Raw genomic sequence first — 27,160 nt, 5'->3', positions numbered from 1 at the left:
AGTTAATCTCCATTGGAAAACCAATGTCACCTTGCTATCCGCTGCAATGTGAAGACATGTGTATATGCATGGATTCTGAGGCTGACTCATTCACTTAAACCATGAAAGGATAGAGGGCACAATTAGAAGCTACAAAACAAAAGGTCCTCCATCAATTTACCCTACCCAACTACCCACACAATTTTGCCTTCTGACAATAAAGGCTCAGAATACAATGTTGAAAATTGTAAACCACTTCCAACTCTGGCAGACTCTGCAGTCATTTCAGCAGCCACCTCAGAACCCACAGAAATGGAACAATGTTATTATTGATACACAGAGGTTTTCACAGAAAAACCACAGTCTAGTTGAAATATTCACATGGTAAGGTAACCTGCTTAACCAAGCCTCAGGATCAACTTTCTTAACAAGATCACTTATTACTATTTAGTTGAAAACAAAATTTAAAAAAAACTGCTGGCAAAAACAGAGTATGTGGATTTGTTGCATTTCTTTGGTTTTGTTTCATTTCATTGTGGGCATTTCTGGAGTAATTGTCAAGCACTGATGTGATTCCTTGGATTTTTTGTAACACTCAGCTGCTATGCCCATCCAAGGAAATGGCAATGCAGCTTAAAATCAATATTGCTCTTCTAAGCAATCACTTAACTTTAAAACATGATATTTAAATTTGAATCTCAAGTCAGATCTTGTACATCTCCCTAAAGCAACATTACATTGCAATTCATTCTGCAAAACATGCTATATGTTAGTGTCACTTTACTGTACTCCGGCCTCAAAATATACTCCACTGAAAATAGAAACATACAGCACAGTACTGGCCCTTCCACCCACAATGCTGTGCTGAACATGTACTTACTTAGAAATTACCTAATGATTTCCATAACCCTCTATTTTTCTAAGCTCCATGTACCTGTCCAGGAGTCTCTTAAAAGACTCTATCGTATCTGCCTCCACCACCACCGCCAGCAGCCTTTTCCACGCACTCACCACTCTCTGCATAAAAAACTTACCCCTGACATCTCCTCAGTACCTACTTCCAAGCACCTTAAAAATATGCCCTCTCGTGTTAGCCATAAAAATAATCAAATAAAATTATTTCAATAGAATGAATTTTGGAGGATGCAAAATACAACCTTCTCTTGCTATGATACTGCATGCTTGGTGTTGTGGATTGGTGTTGTGTTTCTAGCCTCTGACCCTTGTTAGTTTGGGAAAATCAGAATGAGTAAGTGTGCCTTAAAAACTTCATTGAATAGTCATTTAAAACTCTCACCACCAGATGAAATACAAACTGACTTCTAATACAAACAGTATGATTTCTGACATGATACATTCAGTACAAAAGGGAATGCATCACATTTGTTTTATGATTCTCCAAGTGAAACCAGCCACTCAGTGACAATGTCTGAAACTATAGTTACTCCTGCACCAAGAATGACACTCATTTCATGCTGGTCACAGAAATCGATGTCATCCCAACTGTCTGTGATGGATGTCAACCTGTCTCTAAGACATAACAGGCTCTTAATCTATTCTTCCAGCCTGACTCCATGTAGTTCTACTCATTGCTTGATATTTTAAAAGTAAAAACTGGACTAAGCCAAGTTCTAGTGGGAGTTCAAACCATCTCCCATTTTGTGACGATGTATGATAGCAAATAAGTATTTTGATTGGAGCACTACCTATTCTTCCAAGTTAGGACTAAATGAGGTATTTTGTCTTTATTGGCTGCTTTCTTTTTTTTTAAATCTTTATGCACCATGAAATTAATAGTAGATTTTATTATGCTGAGGAGAACAGAGTATAGGTGAGTTTCGGAGGAGGCTGCAAGAAGTACGCTGGATTCGAATAAACATGGATGTGATGTGCAGGTGGAAATACACAGACAACGAGATAAAAGAATTGCATTTCTTTGGTTAGCTTAGAGGAATATTATGCTATTATATGTGGTAGCTATGCAGTTAAGACTTGTGAAAAAGTAAACCATCCTCATAGATAAGGTCACTGAGGAGAGCATCTGCCTCAGAAAAGGTTTAAAATGTTCAAAGGGTTGAATGCAGTGGGAGTCCAAGGTGTTAGGACAGGGGATAGGGAAAAAAGCAACTACACAGATGGGCCAGTTGTATATGGGCAGAGGTGGATTTGCAGCTCTGAGGTATGAAACAAAATAGCTTTCGAGAGGAAAAAGGGAGCGTTGGCAACACTAAGTACTAATTGTCAATCCGGCCAATAAGAAATAGAGCCCCACAAGTCCAATCACAAGGTACACATCCAGTGATTTAGACAAGAACCGTCTTGTTCTGATGTTCAAACACAGGTCAGGGAGATTAATAAGGCAGGAATGACTGAAGTCAAAAACAAAGCACAGACATGAACAAACAGGCAAACATACAAGCAGGTCAGAGCATATGAAGACAACGCCGAGAATACTTTTGGTTCATATTTATTTTCAGGGCAGCAAAACATGTATTTCACAATGCACCCAAGGATCAACAAATAATAAATACATTTTTTCACTTTTGTTCTTATACAGAGATTGGGTATCTTTTATCCCTTCAACTACAGCTGAATATTGATAAGAGAAAACTTCATTTGCTACATTCTGCTGAAATTGTTAAGAAACAGAAAGTGATTTGTGGCTCAAAGGGGAATATTGAAAATTGTACAAAATGGCAATGAAAATTTCAAACCAAAATGATCATCCAACAGATGATTAATAAGGACTATAGATTTAGCTTGGAGCAATTACATATTCATAATTATTACGTTAATATCCTTAATATTTTGATGATCCAAATTGTGAACTATTCTAGACTATGCTTGTGAACATCTTGAAGTCTAGACTTCAGATAAAATCTCACAGAATGTCAAAAAAATCCATATTGTTAAGGAAAAGTCCTGGAAGAACTCAGTTAGTTAGGAACAGCTGTGAAAAGAGAACCGGTCTTACAGTTTACAAAGCTGACGGATTAAATTCTTCCAGCATTTCAAATTCCATCATTGACAGTTCTATTTATTGTTCCAGGTTGCTTTTAGAATTCACGGAGGCAGAATAAGAGATTTTAGTGACAAAGTCTCCATATTAAATGGATAGTCCACTTAAAACAGGCTGATTACACTTAGTTAGCAAAAGATAGTATGCAGCAAATATAAAATAAGAATTAGTATTCTCTGTGGCATACATATCAAAGTCTAGAATTAGATTCTTACATAATTTCAGTTTGAGGCTATAAAAAGCCACAATTTCTTGAAAAATATCAAATTATTTCAGATTCTAAATCAGACACATTAGATTCTCCACGTTCCTCATCTCTAGATCATCTATTGCACATCTCTGTGGGCAATATCTTAAATGCAGCTGTATTATCCATGCATAAACATGTTCCATATTAATTAAAGAAGCAGCTAAACCTTCCATTAGGGTTTTTTAGGGATTGAATTAATGTTCATAAAAAATTCAGCCTCATTAGGTTTCTCAGTTGACTGCAAACTGTACTTAAAGTACTTAAAAATGTAATATACTTTAAAGTAAGCATTGCACCATGTGTTTAGGTGAACCTTCGGGATATCCATTAGATGCTATAAATGCTATTGAATATTTTACTGATGTTCTTCAGAGGAAACCTTCAATAAACCAATAAATTCATAAGTATCAGTTCAAAGCTTGAATTAAAAGACTACCTTAAGTTTCAATGGTTAAATCAAAATGTATGGCTGGTTTACTAAAGGAAGTATGGCTCATCGATCAGAAGACCCATTTTTGTAACGTTTCTTAATTAAATTCCTTATTTAACAATATTTCCTTGTTCCTTAATTAAATTTCTTATATGTGAGGTTTTAAGGTTATACAAGAGGCAGTAAGGAGAACCCACAAAAAGCATCTGGCCCAGTCAGGGTACCTGGTCAAGCACTAAAGACCTGTGTTGATCAACTGGCTGGGGTGTTCAGAGATCTCTAACATCGCGCTCCAGCAGTCTGAGGTACCCCCCCCCCCCGGCTTCAAGCAGGCTTCGATTACACCCAGCGCCTAAGAAGAACATGATGACCTGATGAAATGATTTGAGAGGTTGCTGTTGAAATTTATCAACTCCTGCCTGAGAAATGACATGGATATACTCATTTTCCCTGGCAGAGCAACAGGTCCACAGCGGATGACATCTCATTGGCTCTTCACTCAACCCTGGAACATGTGGACAGCAAAGATGCATAAATCAGGATGCTCTTTATTGACTACAGCTTGGCATTCAATACCATCATCCACTTAAAATTAATCAATTGATTTCAAGACCTTGGTCTCAATACCTCTTTGTGCAAATGGATCTTCAATTTTCTCACTTACAGACCTCAGGTAGTTCAGATTGGCAACAACATCTCCTCAACAAATTCTATCAGCACAGGTGCACCACAAGGCTATGTGCTTAGTCCGTGCTCTAATCACTTTATACTTATGACTGTGCACCTAAGCATAGCTCCAAATCAACATATAGGAGGGAGATTTTAAATCTGGCTGAGTGTTGCCACAAAATAACCTCTTACTCAACATTAGCAAGACCAAGAAGCTGATTATTGACTTTGGAAGGAGGAAACCAGAGGTCTACGAGCCAGTCCTCATCAGAGGATCAGACTTAGAGAGGGTCAGCAACTTTAAATTCCTCAGTGTTATTATTTCGGAGGACCTGTCCTGGGCCAGCATGCACGCGCAATTACAAACGAAGCACAGCAGCACCTCTACTTCCTTAGGAGATTGCAAGGATTCGACATGACATCTAAAACCTTGACAAACTTCTATAGATGTGTAGTGCAGAGTATATTGACTGGCCACATCACAGCCTGGTATGGTAACACCAATACTCTTGAATGGAAAATCCTACAAAAGGTAATGGATGTGGCCCAGTAGATCACAGGTAAAGCCCTCCCAACCACTGAGCCATCTACACAACAGTTGTCACAGGAAAGCAGCATCCATCATCAGGGACCCCTCCCCTCCCCACCCCCACCACCACCGCTACCCAGGACATGCTCTCTTCTCGCTGCTGCCATCAGGAAGTTAATACAGGAGCCTTAGGATTCTTACCACCAGGCTCATGAACAGCTTTTACGCCTCAACCATCAGGCTCTTGAACCAAAGGGAACAACATCACTCACTTCACTTGCCACATCATTAAGATGTTCCCACAACTTATGGACTCGCTTTCAAGGACTCAACTCATGTTCTTGATATTTATTGTTTATTTATTTATTATTATTTCTTTCTTTTTGTAGTTGCACGGTTTGTTGTCTTTTGCACATTGGTTGAATGCCCAGGTTGGTGACGTTTTTCATTGCTTATATTAGTGTTATTATTCAATTATGGATTTATTGAGTATGCCCACAGAAAATGAATATCAGTGACATATACATACCTTGATAATAAATTTTCTTTGAATTTATTTTCTAAGTCTGTATCACTAATAAGAACCTACAACTTTAATTAGGTGTAACTGGAAATGGCAGGCATGTTGCCAACTATTTTCAATTATTTAAAATTACTTGCTGGAAAATTGTAGCGTGCCCATAATTTACTTGTTTGGCAGAGAGCTGGAAACTGACCTAAGCGATGAATTAGTCAAAGTAGTTCATGCTCTTAAGTCTTTTTTCTTTCAAATATTTGAGGTAACCACCATAAATTCAAACTATTCCACCCCCACCCCCCCAAGATGATCCCATTAGCAACCTCCATAGTTCAAAATATACATCCATGAATAGCTGAATTGACCAGGGACCTGATGCTTGATAATTACTTAGAGACCTATACTCATGAGGATTTTAGACAAGTTCAAAAAACGGGAAGTAGTCTTGAAACCCCAGTGGTGTAATTGCCAAGTGTCATTTGTACAGATTCAATGATAAACTGGTTGGTTGAGTTGCTGGAGGGTATCCTATGTCCTAACAAGTAATTAAAAGCTTCAATAAAGGAAGAAAACCAAAGAGAAACTGTGCATAAAAGTTGGTAATAATCAAGCAGAACTATATCAACTGATTGTCTGCACTGGTTAGAACAAACTGGAGATTCCATGTGCTTGATAAGAACATAAGAAATAGGAGCAGGAGTAGGCCATCCGGCCCATCGAGCCTGCCCCACCATTCAAAAAGATCATGGCTGATCTGTCCGTAACTCAGCTCTGTCTACCTGCCTTTTCCCCATAACCCTTAATTCCCCTACTATGTAAAAATCTACCTAACTGTAACTTAAATATATTTAGTGACGAAGCCTCAACTGCTTTGAAATCTGGCTGCTGTGAAATAACCCCAAGATTACAGGAACATAGGAAAACAACTAGCCTACTTAGCCCCTTAGTCTAGTCCATCACTCAACAAGACGAATGCCAACGAAGCTTACTCTACTGTTTCCAGCTCTTTCTGTAAGATTATGGCAAATCAATGATTTATTTCAGTACACCTATCGGTGCATATATTTTGGATTATTGCAGCAAATCTCTTCTGCATCCTCTCCAAAACCTTCCATATTTCCTAACATGGGGCTAGTAGAACTGGGTGCAATATCCATATTGTGGCCAACCTAGTACATTCTCAAGGTTCTTCATGACTTCCTTGTTGCCTCTATTTATAAAGCTCAGGATCCCATGTGCTTTTTTTAAAAAGCCAATTTCCTGACAAACACTTCCACTTTCAATAAGCCATGCACATACAGCCCTAGATATCTCTTATCTTGTGCTTCTTTTTGAAATGCATGCCCTAGTTTCTATTGGTCTCATTTTTTCCTACCAAAACATAACACTTTACTTTTCTCAACATTACATATTATTTCTCTCCATTATTAGTCTGATAATCTGATAATCAACTTTGCACTAGTACTTTCTTCCCATCTACTGAGCTAATTTCTATCCACGTAAACATGAGGAATTCTGCAGATGCTGGAAATTTAAGCAACACACATCAAATTTGCTGGTGAACGCAGCAGGCCAGGCAGCATCTCTAGGAAGAGGTACAGTCGACGTTTCGGGCCGAGACCCTTCGTCCCGAAACGTCGACTGTACCTCTTCCTAGAGATGCTGCCTGGCCAATTTTTAATCCGTATTGCCTACAGACTTTTTTCTTGTATCCTATGGCTTTCAAACTGATGATTCAGCATCTAACAAAATGACTTTTGAAAATTCATATAAACCATATTTTCTTCATTGATTCTCTCACATTTCATAAAAAAACTACCAAGTTAGTTAGACATAATTTGCCTTCGACGTATCTAGCTGGCTTTCTTTAATTAATCCATACCTGCCCAAGTGACTACTAATTCTATCCAGAACTATCATTTCCAGAAACTACTTGTCTTCCTAATTCTGGAACAACTGCAGAATTCTTCTGTCTGCTGCTCCCCACCCTGAATGCCGTCCTGCATTAATATATCACAATTAGCACTTTGACTGCTTATCTAAGGGATATTACCCTTCTCCTGAGATGTACCAATACATGCTCTACCTGGTGGATACAAGCAGCTTATTCCCCATTCACTTTGTCTTCCCTTTTCTCTGTACACCGATGGTCACAGTCCATTTCTGACTGGATGCTTTGCTACAAAGTGTCGGCAAAGACAGCAGAACGCTGTCAAAAATCTCATCCTGCTTCCTGTTTCCCGCTTCCCAGTAGGTGCCAGATCACCTCAATTTTTTGCGCTAGTTCAATGATTTGGAATCAGACGAAGATCTTAAGATGGCAAAATCTATTGCACATAATCGGGTGAAATAATTTCACTGACTAGTAATCAAGTTTTATTAGTTTTCCTATCTTCTAATAAGTCTATCTTCTAAATGACAACAGCTATGTGCTTAGTGGTGGACATGTTGTAATATCTTTCTTTGTTCCTCTCTAGCCACCTTTATACTTCTACGCCATATTCCTGTTATTATCATTTGATAAAATCTTTGGACTAATTTTGAAGAGTTTCATACTGTAGAGTCAGTACATATTTGCAGAAATTATTTAAGGCATAGATGATAATTAGGCAAACATTTAGCTTTGCAGTTTATTATTGGATCTCAAGTCCTAATTAAAATAACCAAGTAGAAAGTGTTAAATTGGAACATGATTGGATGAAACTGCCATTTTCTAATATTAAAGGAAATACAAATAATCTGTGGACTGCATAAAGTGAAGCTTCAATAATAAATCCTTTTCATTTACATCTTTGGGGAACATCATGACCCAGAGAAAACCATCCAAAGCACACAAATCTAGGCATTCCGGACAGTATGTTAGTGCAGATTGTTGATTCCATTCACAAACTCATACCTTGAATGCATAAACAAGCTACTGTGTAAAAAGCATTCATCTGACTTGATGGAAGTTTATTTTAATAAGAAATTTAGAACTGCTTGGGCTGTCATTCTCAAAAACATGTAACATATAGAATTATCACTCTCTTAAATATTCTGAACAAATAAATAATCCTTTGAACAACATGATTTCTGTGTAGTTCAAGATATCTACAGTCCCACTGATTCTTTTCCAATGCATATCTACACACAATATTCAAGTTACATTCATTAAGATGTAAGAGTATTGTAATTAATATGTTTATCAAGGCAAAATCTTCAAATTTCTTGTACAACAGTGTGTGGGATGCAGTCTTGCAAAAGTGGTTCAAGTAGCAAAGCTGCTACCATTTGTTGTTAAGGTTGCTTAGAATGAGTAATAAATGCTGCCCTCAAGTTATATAAGGATTTTACTTTTAAACTATATTATCAACACAGGTATCAGACACTTTTGCGTCAGCAATTTTCAAAACTGGATTGTCATATTAAAAAAAATCCTTCTCTCCCTAGTCTGCAGCCTACTACAGTTCAGTACATTGGGAAAACTCAGTGTTCTTAACTATTCAAAATACAAAGCAGTAAACATAGTATGTGTTTAATATATTAAATAGAGGACGAGAGGTGACCCGATAGAGGTGTACAAGATGATGACAGGCATTGATTGTGTGGATAGTCAGAGGCTTTTTCCCAGGACTGAAATGGCTAGCATGAAAGGGCACAGTTTTAAGGTGCTTGGAAGTAGGTACAGAGGAGATATCAGGGGTAAGTTTTTCACGCAGAGAGTGGTGAGTGCGTGGAATGGGCAGGTGATGACAGTGGTGGAGGCGGATATGATAGGGTCTTTTAAGAGACTCCTGGATAGGTACGTGGAGCTTAGAAAAATAGAGGGCTATAGGTAACCATAGGGTAATGTCTAAGGTAAGGACATGTTTGGCACAGGTTTGTGGGCCGAAGGGCCTGTATTGTGCTGTAGGTTTTCTATGTTTCTATAATACAACAGTCAGCCACAAAAGACGTGACAGTAGAACATACCATTAATTGTTTTACTCTAAGAACCAAAATACTCAACTGACCCACATTAATTGTGCTTTTCTACCACACATACAAATAGTTATTGGCATGAAAGGTCTGGTACCCAATCTGAGCCTATTGAGAACCAACAATCAGATATTCAGGGTTAGGTTGATGCAGGACTGACTCCGCATTTTATCCGAGCCACTTGGATTTTATTAGCATGTCTCCTCTGACCTTGATCAAGATCTTGTGTTTCATTTTAAACAGAGCAGCAGAATGTTCCAGGTCGTTCTCTTTAGTGCACTTGTCCAGTCAGGAATGGTGATTGGGCTTGCACCAGGTTGCCTATGGTCAGCAGATCATTGGGGTGGGTGTGTTCTAAATTTACACCTGAGTGGTCATATGCAGGAGTGATCTCTTCCCACATTAAGAACATATCAAGCAATATCCGTTAATAATCTTTATACAGGTTGAGCACCTCTCATCCAAAAAGTTCTGAAATCCGAAATAATTTTGATCACTGACACGATGTCACAAATGGAAAATTCCTCAAGGCGCTAGGAAAGTTCTCCGGTGATGCGCAGGTCTCTATGCATCACCGACAGCTGTGGTTTGCAGAAATGATTTCCCATATCCTGAGTGGGGCCCTGTTGGCACCAGCTTATTTTCAGCAGTCGTCATAGCCAGACCTTCGTGCATTTCTCACAGTGAACACCACATGGTTTGTGCTTATTCTCTGCTCGGTGCTGTGAAGATATTGTTAAAAATGTCAAAAAGGCCTGCAGTTACCCCTATGGGTAATAGTGAAAAGAAAAAAAAACATTTATCTTTATCTATAAGACCAAAAGTCAAGTTATTCGAAAAACTTGACTGTGGTGGAAGTGTGAAGCAACTGACAGAGGAGTATGGAGCTGAAACAGTCTATAATCTGAAGCAACAGGAGGGCAAACTGTTAAAATCCTATATTGGAAGTAATGAAAAACAGAAAAATACTACATAAAGTGGAAAATTAAGAGCTTGACCATGTATTGAAAGAGTGGATTCATCTGTGTCAGAGCAAACATATATCACTTGACAGTGTGCTGATCATGAAACAAACAAAAATCTATCACAACAAACTGAAAATTGAAGGTAATTATGAATACTCAGAAGGATGGTTGCAGAAATTTAAGAAAAGACACAGCATTAAATTTTTAAAAATTTGTGGTAATAAAGCCTCTGCTGATCACAAGGCAGGAGAGAAATTCATTGATGAGTTTGCCAAGATGTCGCTGATGTAAGTCTAACGTGCTGAGCGGCTGCATGAGTACATACTGTATGTGTGTTGAACAAGTGTAAAATAAAGACTGCTCTCTGGCTGCACATAAATTCAGAGTTGGGAGTAATGGTGATGCCAAACAGCCATTGAGTGTCCACCTGGGCAGCTGAGGTAGTGATAGCTTACCTTTTTGATGGTTCAACATACACATTATTGTTTCATGTACAAAATTATTAAAAATATTATATAACTACTTTCAGGTGTATCTATATACTGTATATGAAGTGTAAATGGATTTTGTGTTTATACTTGGGTTGCATACCCAAGCTATCTCATTATATAGAGGCATAGTCCAAAATTTGAAACACATCCAGTCCCAAGCATTTCAGATAGGGGGTGCTCAACCTGTAATGTTCAATGAGTTATTAGAATCAATCATTTCGAAAAGCAGTAATACACCAGAATATCAGAATTGCAGACTATTCCAGCTCTTATATATTTACAGTGGGAGAATAATCTTCTAAGTATCAAAGTGCTAAACATTTCCCATTCCTCTCCTAACAACTGTTCTGAAGTGACCTCCAGTTTATTGTACCATGTAAACTCATTAATCCTCATTGAATGGGCTTTTTGCAAGATGGACCACTTCACTGAGGAAAGCATTTTAGCTGGAAGCAGCAGATTCCTTCCAGTCAATCACAGAACAGTACAGATAGCACCCAGCTGATGCTTCAGGCAAAAAGAAATGTAACAATCAGTCTTCCAGCTTTAAAGCTATATTGTATCACAATCTGAGTGAAAACTTTTGGGAGAATCTTTCTGCATTTCTCTCTGCATTCCAAAGTTTAGAAATCCCAATAGGTGAACTATCAAACATACAATGAGCAAATAATGTGTACGTTCTATCTCACCCATCATACTGTTATCACCCTGGCATTAAACTTACCAAATAGGTGCCATACTGATGATAAATAGACGACAGCCATTGTAACTTATGACCAACAGTCTGCTTCCCAGTCAACTGTAACACCAGTCAATAAAAGAATTTCATACAAGTTGTATGTCATTTGGAAAATTAAATACATATCAAGTAGAGCAAATGTGAGGCATACTCTGCGACTTCTCGTGGTATTACTTTTGATAGAGCATCTACATATTATTTTCCAAACGTTTTATTTCAGGGAAAGAAGTTTTTCCACAAATCATTAAAAATTTCAGTACACCAGCACTGGGGTATTGCAAACAAAACAAAATTTAGAAAAGAATAACTTCCTCAATTTTCTCTCCCATCTAACTGACAGTGCTGACTTGTGCTGAACTCTGGTTGTGGTAGCAATGCTTCATCTAGACAGTTTTTCATGTATGCATGTGCCTGTTCACAGGTAGGTGAGCATGAAAAATTATGGCTGTCTGATGCTGCTTATATTCCACATAAACAAATGTGTGTTTTCAGACACCGATCACATTGACATATACGGTATCTATCTTTTATTTTAATATACTGAATTTACAAGTTACCAGCTGCCGTATGTTTATCACCACCTGGCTGAGATAAGTTAATGGAAGATGACTCAGAATCAAATAAAAAAGGTACGATCTTTACTGGGTCATGCACCGGGCAACTATTCATCAAGAAGGCACCTTTTGTATATAAGGATTAAAATGTACCTGAATGAATTTATACAAGTATTTAAACCTTGTTTCGTGTTTATTTGTAGAATTCCACAGTATCTTCCATAAATGGCATACAAACATTCAAAGGAAGTTAGGAAAGTAGAGAAGAAGCCAGTTTCTACCCACACAGCAAACTATCATTTAGTGTTACTGCTAGAATATGCAAGGTATGCATTTCATAGACAGGGTATGACAGAGCTTTAGCACCCAACAGTCAAATAGACTACCAATACTCAGTTAACAAGGATGTACAAAGGTTATCTATTTGGGAATAAAATAGCTTGATGTGAGCTTGGTGTCTTCTAAAATGAAAGAAATTCAATACCTCAGAGAGTAGAGAAAACCATGGGAAATCAGATTGGGCTAGTCACCACAGAAGTAAATAATCCGCCAGGTACCACTGAAATACTGATGGGGACACATACCACAGAATAAAGTTCAAACAATAAAACCTACATTCTAAGCCAATGAACTCAGGAAATTACCTTTTTGTAGAAATATAGTAATCCCATTTCTGAGATTTCTTCCGTTTTATATTTAAGAATATATTTTATGAGGTGTTTTTAGAGGTACTAAGCAAAGCAGAATTTCCTGAATGCGGTTACAATATCAGTTTATGCAGTGAACTGTTTACTGAAGAGCAGAAGTTTCCTGCAACAAAATTTCTGTCACTGGTTACTATATGACCACTCATTTAATTTACCTTGTTGGCTGCCACTTCCAGAGACCCTCTGTGTTTGTTCCTCTGATCCTGAATTCACACCGTTGCTTCCTTCCAGGACGACATCTTTCTTGCTAAGAGAGCCTTTATTTACTCGTGTCGGAATTGGCACAAACGTGGGGTCTAGATCCATTATCAGTTTGTTGAGTTGTTCAATTGACTGATCAATATCCAACGTTGGGGAAGAGGACAAATCCTGCTCCTCCGATCCCAACCTTGTACCTTCAGCAACTTGATCAATCTCAGATGGTTTGTGAACTTGCTTCTCATGCTCAAACACGACACCAGAGTCTTGGTGGTCTTGGATTTTACTGTCCCCTGATAACGTACTAAGGCCTCTCTGCACAGCATCCCGGCTGCTTGACCCTCGCGTGGGAGTATCTGGAAGGTTGAATGCTGTTTGTGTTCTGTTTGAATCTTCTGCAGTGCCCACCATTGCAAACCTCAAATCATTTTCTGCTGTATAGGCATAATGTTGAGCAGCAACCATCTGCTGTTGCCGTACCCAGGTCTGAGTTGAATAATTACTCTGGTTATAAACTTGTGGCTGTGGCGGCAGTGTTGGGTTTCTGGGTCGCTGAAAGGCATTCTTTCCCTCAGAAACTCCAACAAATGTTCTGTCATACCCCGCATCTGCTCCAATACCAAGGTCCGGGACAACAGCATTATGCAGGTCATCTCCAGTGTTGCTCCCAAATCCATCTGACAGCAGGGAGTTCTGACTGCTCTTGTGAAAACTGAAGTTTCCTAGATTGTTTGATGGTTGGCCTTCAGAGGAGGAAAGAGTCCCTATGCTGTCCACACTATGCAGATCGTGATTTGGCATTTCATCATCTAAAATATCTGTCTCCCTGTCCTTTGCTTTCAGTTCACCATTCACATGAACCTGAGCAGGCACAATGTGGCGCACTCCACTGTACTTCACTCTCGTTTCAGTCATGTCCTTCAACTGCACTGAATTCTCCAGTCCAAACCCACTTAAAAGTCTATCCAACTCGGCTTTCTCTTGCAAGCTTAGTCCTCGTTTAACGCCTGGCGGCAAGTGTTCCTCCGTTCGATCCGTTCTTATGGAGGCTGTGGAGTTTCCAGAGTCACTGCTGACAGACAGCGTATGTTCAATCTGTTCCGGTCCAGCAGTTACAGGAGTTCCACCAGTAGGAATATGACCCTCGGATGAGCTTTTCTTTCGCACCTTGGCATACAGGCTTCCATCAATTGGGCCTTGGGTGTGTGACACTAGAACAAGAACGAACACAAAGGACTTCTTAACAAATGTAATACATACACCACTTATTATCATGAGGCATCAATTATAAAAGGAAAGATAAGTTTTCCTCCAACTATCTTCTACCATTTTGTTTATATTAATTTCTGTTTCCCAAGAAAGACTGCAATGTCTTCAAACAAAATTTTGTTCCCAAACATTTCAGGAATTCTAGCAGACCAACTCTATGTACTCAAAAAAGCAACCATCTTCCAAAGGAAAAGTGCATATACAGGGTTGTCTTTGCTCGATCAAGTACACAAGCTTGAAATATTACATAAATTAAACATTATAGCTTTGAGTAATATTAAAATAGTTGACAGTGTTAAACCAGCATCTCGAGTGAAATATATCATGTTGAAACTTGCATTTTAGGCTTTCCAAAGTTTTCAAAATATCAAGTTTCAATTTTCATTAGAATATACATACAAGTAAGTCCTTAGTAAGCAGCAAAGTAACTAAGTACATTGACATGTGGCTAACCATAATTTACTTTGGACTTCCTTGCTCATGAGTTACCCTATCGACCCAGAGAGAGCATATTTTACTGCTGACATATCCTTGATGAATCTTACAAAAAGATGCAATCAGAGTGACAAGCAACTGATCTTTTACACCCCAGGGCACTAAAACTGAGGAATTACAACAGTCATAATTACAGAATGCAGTTTTGCTGGAGGGGACTATTATTGTGTTACCTTATAGATGTGATGGCATTGCACAAAGAGCACACACTTTCCTGGTAATATAACTAGGGGTGGCAATAGATCCAATTAATGAGTCCAACTCATTCTCATTCTAGTTCCTTAACTACAGCAGAAAGTCCTACATAAATGCTAGAGATCTGAAATGTGCAGTCATAACACCTGACTCATATATATTAAGATGCAAGGAGCGGAATATCATAGGATAATTATGCTGAACCCAATCGATATCACCTCCTAGGGATTCACTGTTAGTTACTTTACATAGTTTTGGTTCTGAAGCAGAATGGTATAATAATTTGTGAGGTTCTGTTTATTTCAATACAATGAAATTTAAAGTGGAGTTTTCTAAAGTAAAACACCACAATGTCAATTCTTAGGTCTCCGTGCTTTAATTTAGTAAGGTGACCAGCCACTTGCCAGTACGTGTCATTTCAGGAAGTTTCCATATCAGATATGTATTAAATGACCTCATTCTCCAGTCAACAATCCTGTTCAGACAGGAAAACCCGTGGATGACTTCATGCCAGGGTCAGGCAACATCGCCTGCTCTTTTCAATTTGCGATGCCTATCTCAGACCATCCAGAACATAACACTGCAACTCTGGCCCCACCCCTTTCGAAGTCACTGACCTAAACCATCCCAAAGGAAAACACCTTACCTCCCCACCCCCCACTAATTCAAGCATCCAATCAACAGCTTGTCGCAATCTCAGATTTTCTTTCAGAGATCATGAAACACCTGGTGAACAGTGTCCAAGGGCTTAAATCAGTGGTCCCACAATCAAAAGCCATTGGTCCTACTTTCTTGGCCCAGTCAATCTCAGTGCCATCATGGTCTTCACTCGTGAATCTGAAACAAGGTAGACTGGAAAGATATCCTCCAGAGTTGATTATACAGAAGATGCATAGTGACTTCAAGACCAGCAAGGTACAGATTTTCCCAAAACCCTGCTGCCTGGTACATGGGGTATATAAATTAGAAAGATACAATGTCCAACCCATGTATCGGTTAAAATCATGGTTCAACTATGAAACCTTCCCTAAACCAGTGAGCCCACAATGCCCAAGCACTCTGAACAGTGATGGTGTATTGGAGAGCTGCCACCTAACTCCATAGCCCCATAAAGAGCAGAGGGAAAAAGTGAAGGAAACAAACAACAACCTAATTGAAGTCAAGTACGCCATACATTTTAGGACAAGAAAATACATTCAACCAGATTATTCTCCACTGCAGGTATGATTTTATATTCCTCGGAGAAGAGTAATGGCAGGTAATATATTTTTAAAGCAAACATGCTTTATAAGTAATATGATTAATAAACATCAATTGCTACCTGTCCTCTAGATGGCATTATTCTGCAATTAATAAACTTCTGAAGCATTACCATTTCTTACTTCACGTAGAAATATTGCAAACTAGACATACAAGATAATTTTCACACTTGGTAACAATTATTTTTTATAACATGGGTTTAACGTAGTTTTCCATAGTGAAAACCTGGCACATTCCTTGATGGGCTCCTTGGTAGCAAACCATGTATAACACAACAGTCCTAATGTGTTTTTAGCGCACACATCTGGGACACAAAACCTTTCATGCTCCAAATTGGATGAAGAAGGAAACAAGCCAGAGCATTTTAAATAATGTTACTGTCTTTCACTCTTACAGGTCTGAAGACCTTGTTTTTCATTGTAGAATCTAAGAATGATTGATAGTGCCAGCAACATTATCAATTATTAGCTCTTTCTCCACAAGTCTTCCTTTCCCAATTTTGTCTGGATGTTGAAATTCATAATTACAGATTAACTAAGTTCAAAAACCTCAGATCTGATTAATGCCCAAAAATGTCTGCCACCATTAAATAGAGAAGCTTATCTCAACGTCATAACATGAGACTAAAATTAAGTCACTAAAAATAAAAATCTGTTCTACTGCCATCTCTTTAATCCTTAGCTGACTGGACACTGCTGCCACTCAACCAAATGGAAATAAATGGCATAAGACATTTCAAACTGATAACACATCCTCCTGCTCCCCTTTTGTCATTCACTCAACACTTGTAAAAATAGAAGCAAATTGATTCCAGCTAGGTAAACACATCTGGGCCTCATCCACATGCTATTCCCTACTAGCAATCAGCACAAAACTTACAGTAATAACCGATCCAATGAGGTGGTGTCTAGTTCAGAGAATGCAGCTACACCAAACGATTTGTGAAAATATTTGCACATTCAGACAGCTCTGGACATGTTCATTACTACATTCCTTTTCACTTTTTTTTAAGAAGAAGCTTTAGCTGTCTCATTTCATTCCCCTTTCCTTTCCCCAAACACACAAGCTTTACAAATAATGATCACTGTTAACACAAACAACTTACCTTTCACACTGTGTTTCATTATTGCACGTTACCGAAAGTTCCTCTAAAGAGCTCAGCTTTAAGAAGAATCACAGCACTCCAAGCTTACAGTGCAACAGCAGCATTGGAAAGGGGTCCTTATTTTTCAGTATGCTGTGCGTTTTCCTCCCACTGAAGGTGACTGGTCTTACAAGATATGCATGAGACTTCACACTGGCCAAATATGGGAATGGAAAATGTAAACAAGGGGGTGGGACTTCTGTATGCGCTCAAACTAGCCACAAACACCAGTGGAATTTATGCCTAGTGATCGAATTAAGACTACATGTAACCTGGTGACTGTGTGTTGGAGGTATTCATTTTGTTAACTCAGTCCAGCTGTTTGTGCAGAATTTTCAGAGCCTTAAACCAGCAGATTGCAGCCAATAAGGCAAGTAAGACCAATTAAACCAAGCTGAAATCATGCATGGATTAATTCTGTGCTAATACTCGATGCTATCAGTAGAATTCCTACTTTCCAATGTTCTATGTCATTTTCAAATTTAGTAATCCTATGTTTTATAATGATATACAACATAGTAATCAGGGTTTTAGTAATAGATCCAGACACTTTCAAAAACAAATTTACACTTATATAACACCTTTCAGTTAGGAAATGACTTCTAATTTGAGGGGTTGCTTGACTAGAAGCCAATGTAGATCAGTAACTGAGGGAGAAGGGACCAAAAAGACCTGATGCAAGGCACAGATGTGGATGAGCAAGGAGTTTACAGTTGTCAGACAGAAGACTATTGGATTCATTAAATCTGAAGATTCAAATGCAAAGGCAAGCATTTTAGCATCAAATAAACTGAGGCGAGACCAGGCCTGAGTACTGATCTGAAGTGAGGTGTAGGCCAAAGATCAACAGAAGTCGTGACTTTATTTATCAAATTCAGTCAAGAACAACAGAATCTTAATGAGTCACATGCATGTAGCCATTGAATAACAGGACAGAGGTGCATATTCATTTGTAACAGAAAAGCAAGCTACTAGAGTTTGTGTGTGTGTGTGTGTGTGTGTGTGTGTGTGTGAGAGAGAGAGAGAGAGAGAGAGAGAGAGAGTGTGTGTGTGTTTTTCCATAAACTATTAAACAAGTGAAAGTGGAAGAAGTCTGCTAATTAATCATTCCTGAAATCTGATCATTAAATTCAAAAAGTAACACTTGAGGTCTCTCTGAAAAAAATAAGTGAAAGCTTTTTTTTAACAATAGCTGTTCACTCTTTAACCTCAAAAGGCAAACATTTCCCATTCCCCCAACTCAGAAGGCAAGACACATATCCTCAATCTATCCTCAAACCACAGACCAACAAAGCATCACTCTTATCTATAGGAAGCCTTCAGGTTTACATACCATGCCCCCCTCCCTGTCGGGAGTAAAGTTTACATACATGCCCCTCTCTCTGTCGGGAGTAAAGTTTACATACATGCCCCTTCTCTCTGTCAGGAGTAAAATTTACATACATGTCCCCCTCTCTGTCAGAGTAAAGTTTACATACATGCCCCCCTCTCTGTCAAGAGTAAAGTTTACATACATGCCCCTCTCTCTGTCAGGAGTAAAGTTTACATACATGCCCCTCTCTCTGTCAGGAGTAAAGGCTCTGAAGGGGACTAAGCAGGGATGCTATTTCAGAAAATCTTACAGCATTTGTGCCCGGAGCAATTCTTTCAAAAACTCAATGAGTTGTATTTGGTGCTGATGAGAAACGAGCTCAGGCCCTGACAGGCAATAGTGGAAGAGTCTATTGCTTACCTCAAGCTTCAGGGAAATTGTCATACATCACTGGTTGCTTCATTTAAGGAACTCTGACTGTCCTAGCGATTCTGGTGCATTTGCAGATCATCGCTCTCTGTTGGACTGATCAATACCACACACCTTCAAGAGTTGCCTACAGCCCCAAAATTAAGGCGACTTGGAGAACGAAGTGGATTTAGTGTCAGTAATATAGCTAACACTCTCAGATCACAACAGACTTGTTTAGCCTCGGTGACTGGCACGAGAATGTGACAAAATTGGTGACAGGACACAGAAAATTGAAATAATGGCTTTTGTTGTCCCTGTATGAAAATGTTATAAATTTCTGAGCATATACAAACTCTGTGTTACTTCTTTTATTAGAAATGTTTCAGTCAAAAACAAATTTAAATTCTGGATTGGAACTGAGGGGAAGAACTTGTCACTGACCATTCAATCACACAGTGGTCAACAGAAGCTATCAAATACAAACGCTTGTGCTTTCAAAAGATGAGCCACTAAAACTGATGTATGAGAAGCAATATCATAAAGGTATACATCTTCACACTACTAGTAATTAATGTTGAATAATTTCACATACAGTACACATGCATCAAATCAGCTTTAGGAGACCTATCCTATTCAAATACTTATAGCTTCCAAAGAAAACAGATCCGAAATAAAAGTTAATTTCCTCTCTGTAAACAAGCACACACTTGGAATTGTCAGTGAGGAAGAGATATTATCAACAATCTGCACAGATGTATTCTGCTGGTTAAGAAGTCGGGAATCCAATTGCAGAGGGAGGCACAGAGGCCCAGGTTCTGTAGTTTATTGATCAGGACTGTGGGAATGATGGTGTTAAATGCTGAGCTATAGTCAGCGAACAGCATCTTGACATTGGTGTTTGTATGGTTCAGGTGATCTAAAGCTGTGTGAAGAGCCACTGCAATTGCATCTGCCATAGACCTATTGTGGCAATAGGCAAATTGCATTGGGTTCAGGTCCTTGCTGAGGCAGGAGTCAATTTTAGCCACGGCCAACCTCTCAAAGCATTTTATCACTGTAGATGTGAGAGCTACTGAGTGATAGTCATTAAGGCAGTACATACTACTCTTTCTGGGCACTGGTGTAATTTTTACCCTTCAGAAGCATTCAATGTCAGTGAGACAAAACAGATGATTGTGGACCAGGAAGGGTAAGACGAGGGAACATGAACCAATTCTCATAGAGAGATCAGAAGTGAAGAGAGTGAGCAATTTCAAGTCGCAAACACGAGGAATTCTGCAGATGCTGGAAATTCAAGCAACATACATCAAAGTTACTGGTGAACGCAGCAGGCCAGGCAGCATCTCCAGGAAGAGGTACAGTCGACGTTTCAGGCCGAGATCCTTCATCAAGTCCTGACGAAGGTTCTTGGCCCGAAATGTCGACTGTACCTCTTCCTGGAGATGCTGCCTGGCCTGCTGCGTTCACCAGCAACTTTGATGTGTGTTGCTGGAGCAATTTCAAGTTCCTGGGTGTCAAGATCTCCGAGTATCTAACCTGATCCCAATACATCGATTCAGCAATAAAGGATGCAAGATAGCGGCTACATTTCATTAGGAGTTTGAAGAGATTTGGTTTGTCAACTAAAACACTCGAAAACTTCTATTGCGGTACTGTGGAAAGCATTCTGAAAGGCTGCAACGCTGTCTGGTATGGGAAGGCTACTGAACAGGACCGAAGAAAGCTACAGAAAGTCGTAAAATTAATCAGCTCCATCTTGGGTACTAGCCTCCACAGTACCCAAGACATCTTTAAGGAGTGATACCTCAGAAAATGATGTCCATTATTATGGACCCCCATCAACCAGGACATGCCCTTTTCTCACTGTTACCATCTGGAAGGAGGTGCAGAAGCCTGAAATCACACACTCAGCAATTCAGGAACAGCTTCTTCCCCTCTGCCATCCAATTCCTAAATGGTCTTTGTACCCATGAACACTTCTTAAATATATATTATTTCTGTTTTTGCACTACTTTTAGTCTATTCAACATACGTTCATTAGTTACTGCTATTTACTTATTTATTTGTATATTTGTTTCTATAGTATCATGTAGTGCATTGAATTGCTGCTGTTAAGTTAACAAATTTCATGACACATGCTGGTCATAATAAACCTGATTCTGATTCTGACTTGAGATCACACTCAAACTATTTCCATTTTAATGTCAGAAAAGCAAAATCTTCTCCTTTCAATAATTCCAGATAGACTTATCTGAATCATTCTGCTAGTTTCATGCTACACCTGAAAAACTTCAATATACATTTAAAAAAAAGTAGGAACATCAACTCTACTACACAACATGAAAGGCCACCTTACTTTTGATGAAATAGTTAAATTCCATGCTGTTATTTAACAATAATAACAATGAATTCCAGATAACTAATTATTTTAAAACTAATCCTGATAAGATTTAGCTAGTCAGGCAGCATCTGTGGAAGTCAAACAATTAACATTTCTAGTCAATGACATTTGATGTTTCAAGGAATTCTCATGAAGGTCTCGGATCTGAAATGGAGATGACAGTACCAACTGCATTTCCTGCATCTTCTCTTCTTTATTGAACTAATTTTATTGTTGGGAATACTGTATGTAGCCACTGTATTTATCTGGCCTCATAACAGTGTACAGTATGTTAGAAAAAGTCCTTTTAGATGCAGTTTATCATTGACTCTTATGTTTCTGGGATTGACTGGGTATGCTTGCATGAAAACAAATCTCAGGGTTGTATATGGAGACATATATGTAATTTGGTAATAAATTTACTTTTTACTTTGAACATCACAGCATCAACTTCAATTTCTCTAACTTCTAGTAACCACTCCCCCCTCTTGTTTTCCCTTATTCCTCTGGCTCCTTTAACCTTTCTTTTTTGTCTTGCCTACTCTGACATCTTGCCCATCATCCACAGCTTCCTCCCCCTAGTTCCCCAGCTCCTTCCCTTTATTCATTGGTCTATTATCCTCTTCTATCAAATTCCATCTTGTTCAGCACCTTCAACCCTTTGCCTCTTCTGTGTATAACCTCCCAGCTTCTCACATAATTCCCACTTCCCCCTACCCCACCTGTCCATCTTCCTTCCCTCATCTGGATCTGGATTCACCCAATACAGCGCAGCGCACCCCTGTGGCCATCCCCCTCACTAATAAGTATACCGTTTTGGATACTGTTGTGGGGATGACCTACTAGGGAATGCTGTGGAAACCAGGTTACTGGCACTGAGCATGAGTCCTTTGGTGCAGAAGAGAAAGAGAGAGAAGGCGGGAGCGGTAGTGATAGGGGACTTAATAGTCCAAGGAACAGATGGGAGATTCTGTGCATGTGAACGGGACACCTTGATGGTATGTTGCCTCCCTGATGCCAGGGTCAGGGGCATCTCAGATCACAGCCACAGCCACTTATTAGTACCAATGACACAGGAAGGAAAAGGAAAGATGTCCTGAAGAGAGAGTTTAGAGAGCTAGGTTGAAAGCTGAGAAGCAAGACTTCCAGGGTAGTAGTTTCTGGGTTGCTCCCTGTGCCACATGCCAGTGAGGTTAGAAACAGGATGAATTGGCAGACTAATGTGTGGCTGAGAAGCTGATGCAGGGGGCAGGGCTTCAGGTTCTTGGATCATTGGGATCACTTCTGGGGCAGGTATAACCCTGTACAAAAGTGACGGGTTGCACCTGAACCCAGGGGGACCAATATTCTCACAGCAGGTTTGTTAGAGCTGTTGGAGAGGGTTTAAGCTGATTTGGAGGAGAGTGGGAACCAGAGTGAAGGGACACAGGATAGGGCATATCGTAAAAAAACAAAGATAGTGTGCAGTCTGATGATAGGGAAAATCGGGTTGGTAATGGATCTCAAGGGAGTGAGTTTATTGAATGCTTACGAGATAGCTTTTAGAGCAATTTGTCATTGAGCCTCCTGGGGATCAGCTATATTGGATTGGCCATTATGTAATGAACTAAAGATGATTAGGGAGCTTAAGGTAAAAGAACTCTTAGGAGACAGTGAATACAAAAGAGTTCAACTTGAAATTTGATAGGGAGAAAGTAAAGTCTGACATAACAGTATTTCAGTGGAGGAAAGGAAATTACAGTGGTATGAAAGAGGAGTTGGCCAAAGTAAATTGGAAGGACATGCTGGCAGGGATGATAGCAGAGCAGCAATGGTGTGAGTTTCTGGGGAAAATGATGAAGGTATAGGACAGATGTATTCCAAAAATGAAGAAATACTCAAATGGCAAAATAGTACAACTGTGGCTGACAAGGGAAATCAAAAGCTAATGTAAAGGACAGGCATACAACAAAGCAAAAAATAGCGGGAAGATAGAAGATTGGCAAACGTTTAAAAACCTACTGAAAGCAAATAAAAGAATCATTTAGAGGGAAAAGATGAAATATGAAAGCAAGCTAGCAAACAATATCAAAGTGGATAGTAAAAGCTTTTTTAAGTATGTAAAATATAAGAGATGAGAGTGGGTATAGGACCGCTAGAAAATGAGGCTGGAGAAATAATAACAGGGGATAAGGAGCTACCAGATGAACTAACTGATTATTTTACATCAGCCTTCACTGTGGAAAACACTAGCAGCGTGCCAGATGTTGAAGGGTGTGAGGGAAGAGAAGTGAGTGCAGTTACTATTACAACAGAGAAGGTGCTTGAAAGCTGAAAGACCCAAGGGCACGTAAGTCACCTGGACCAGCTGAACTGCATCTGAGGGTTCTGAAAGAGGTAGCGTTAGAGATTGTAGAGGCATTAGTAATGATCTTTCAAAATTCATTGGACTCGGGCATGATGCCAGAGGACTGGAAAATTGCAAATGTTACTCCACTCTTTAAGAAAGGAGGAAGACAGCAGAAAGGAAATTATAAACCAGTTAGCCTGACCTCAGTGGTTGGAGTCAATTGTTAAGGATGAGGTTATGAAGCACCAGGAGACACAGGACAAGATAGGACAAAGTCAGCATGGGAAAATCTTGCCTGATGAACCTTTTGGAATTGTTTGAGGAGATTACAAGCAGGACAGTAAAAGGGGATGCAATGGATGTCGTATATTTAGATTTTCAGAAGGTCTTTGACAAGGTACCACGTATGAGGCTGCTTATCAACTTAAGAGCCCCATGGTATTACAGGAATGATTCTAGCATATTTAAAGCATTGGCTGATTGGAAGAAAGCAGCGAATGGGAATAAAACTAACCTCTTCAGGTTGGCTGGCAGTGACTAGTGGTTTGCTGCAAGGGTTGGTGATGGGACCACTTCTTTTTATGCTGAATTATCAACGATATAGATGATGAAAAAGATGGCTTTATTGCCAAATTTGCAGATGATACAAAGATTGGTGGAGGGGCAGGTAGTGTTGACGAAACAGTTAGGATGCAGAAGGACTTAGACAGATTAGGAGATTGGGCAAGAAAGTGGCAAATGAAATACAATGCTGGAAAATTTATGGTCTTACATGCACTTTGATAGTTAAAAATAAATGTGCAGACTATTTTCTAAACAGGGAGACATCTAAAAATCTGAGATGCAAAGGGACTTGGGAGTCCTTGCGCAGAACACCATAAAGGTTAACTTGCAGGTTGAGTCGGTGGTGAGGAAGGCAAATGTAATGTTTGCATTCACTTCAAGAGGTCTAGAATACAAGAGCAAGGATGTGATACTGAGGCTTTGTAAGGCACTGGTAAGGTCTCACTTTGAGTATTGTGAGCGGTTCTGGGATCCTCATTTAAGAAAAGATGTGTTGGCATTGGAGAGGGTTCAGCGGAGGTTCACAAGAATGATTCCGGGAATGAAAGTGTTATTAAACGTTTGCTGGCTCTGAGTCTGTACTGGTTGGAATTTAGAAGGTTTGGGTGGGGGGGGGGGATCTCACTGAAACCTTTTGAATGTTGAAAGGCCTTGACAGGGTAGATGTGAAAAGGGTGTTTCCCAGGGTGGGGGAGTCAAGGACAAGACAGCACAGCCTCAGGATAGAAGGGGGGTCCATCTAAAGCAGAGATGTGGAGAAATTTCTTTAGCCAGAGGGTGGTGAATTTGTGGAATTTATTACCACAGACAGCGGAGGAGGCCAAGTTGTTGGGTGTATTTAAGGCAGAGCTTGACAGGTTCTCGATTGAACATGGCATCAAAGGTTTCAGGGCAGAGGGATAAAAGGATCAGCCATGATTGAATGGCAGAGCAGACTTGATGGGCCAAATTACCCAATTCTGCTTCTATGTCTTATGGTCTTATTACCAGCCAGCTCATCTTCCCACCCCACCCCCCCCCAACACCCCCTGCCTTTATTCTGGCTTCTGTTTTCTTTCTTTCCCATGCTGATGAAGGGCCTCAGACCAAAACGCAAACTGTTCATTTCCCTGTATGGAATCTGCCTGACCTGCTGAGTTCCTCCAGTGTTTTGTTTGTGTTACATGGGACAAAAGATAATGCCTCCCCCTCAGGAGCTGACACAGACCCAATGGGCCAAATGGCCTCATTCTGTGTGAATGGATAAATTTAGATCCTATAGCCATTTTCAAACTCTTTAGAGCATTAGCCAACTGTAAGTCACAGGTTACATGCATGGAGTGGCCACAACAATGAGTATCCAGGGCATTTTCCATCATCAGGAAGATCAGCTTTTACTGCAATACTCAAAGGCTCTTCTTGCAGAAGTTCAGATCTTTGCTGATGATGGCCTGCTGAAATGTCACTGTTATGCTTGCTGTGCTTCGCTCTGCTGTGTGAAATAGCTAAAATAACTTCAGCAGCAGATTGCCTGAATGACTCGCTGTTCATCATGATTGGCATTTGGGAAATATTCTATAATTCCTCCTGGCCCACATATCCTCGCTCTGAATTATGTCACGTGGATCCTATCAAACCTAGATTCCTTTCAACAGATTTTCCATCTTGTGCCGTTGCCTTGGAAGAGTGCAACTATGCTCCATCTCAGTTTTGAGGCAGCTGGATGGCGGTGTCCAACATGTCTTTTTGCAGACTGAGACTGCATATCATTGTCATTGGTTGTGGCTGCTTCTTTAGAAACAAAGTGATATGTGAAGGCTTTCTGAGTGTTGTCACATGAAAAGCAGTTCAAGGGCTTGAAAGCATTTCTTAACAAGCGAAGTGAACAAATATTTCCTGCAGGTCTCCTGTTCATTTTCTCTGTGGCAGTCCGTAGGAGAGCAGCATGGGGAAGGAAAAATCTTGCAGTCTTGACACATGCATATGGCATGGAGATCGAGGTGGTCACAATCTGTCATCACAATTCCTCAAATTAAAATTTGCCCTTGTTATCTTGTCTAACCCTGTGAGGTCATTGACCTACTCTGACAGTCAGGACCTAACCACTGAATGCCAGAAGTAGCATTCATCACAAAGGTAATTTTATTCTACTGGGGTTAGGTTATCATCATGATCATCTTAAACATAAATTCCAGGTATAGCACGCAACAAAGAATACAAAGAGGAAAACACAAAAGGATTTGAGTGAAAGAGAAAAGATATCTTGATAAAATATTATGCAGAGGTCTCCTTACCAAACTGTAGGTTTTCATAAGTAAAATGACAGAGGTATTTTAAGATTAAGGGAAACCATAACAAGTCACTTCATTGTCAACCAAACACAGAACATAGAGCACGGTTAAAAAAAAAGTTTACGTCATTATGTCATCACATCAGACCAGTCTCTCAAAGTGAGCCCAACTCAATGTTGGTGGTTGTGAATTATGCAGATGTTTCCACCCCATACATTACCCTACCCAAGGAAGCATACATTTGAGATAGAGGAAGTGTAAAGGAGTTTCACTGATTGATTCTTGGGTTGGCTTGTTTATTCTTTGAGGACTGACTGTACTTATACTCTCTTGAATTTAGAAGAACACAAGATGATCTCATTGAAACATACAAAATTCTCTCGGAGACTGACAGAATAGAAGAAGAGAACATGCATCTCCTCCAACAAACATTTGGCTGAAGCAACTCTGTGGGTCAAGCAGCATCTACGAGATGAAAGGAACCATCAACATTTGGGATTGATGCAAGATTTCAACCTGAAGTACTC

At 39.5% G+C, this 27,160-nt stretch overlaps 1 protein-coding gene across 11 annotated transcripts in view; it reads right to left on the bottom strand.

Annotated features, from left to right (window-relative positions):
* Positions 1-27,160, bottom strand: part of LOC134344347 (tensin-3-like) — a 453,918-nt gene that overhangs the window by 82,676 nt on the left and 344,082 nt on the right. For all 11 annotated transcript variants that reach the window (XR_010017422.1, XM_063043978.1, XM_063043980.1 and 8 more), the window contains one exon: positions 12,962-14,215. Coding sequence is in view for 10 of the 11 variants with exons in the window: in XM_063043978.1 (XP_062900048.1) it covers positions 12,962-14,215 (1,254 nt within the window). In the remaining variant the exon portion in view is untranslated. The remainder of the gene's footprint in view (positions 1-12,961; positions 14,216-27,160) is intronic.

The sequence above is a fragment of the Mobula hypostoma genome, chromosome 3 (genome assembly GCF_963921235.1).
Source record: "Mobula hypostoma chromosome 3, sMobHyp1.1, whole genome shotgun sequence".
NCBI lineage: Eukaryota > Metazoa > Chordata > Chondrichthyes > Myliobatiformes > Myliobatidae > Mobula > Mobula hypostoma.
The sequence above is the reverse complement of the archived record's forward strand: the minus strand, read 5'-3'. Positions and strand labels throughout refer to the sequence as shown.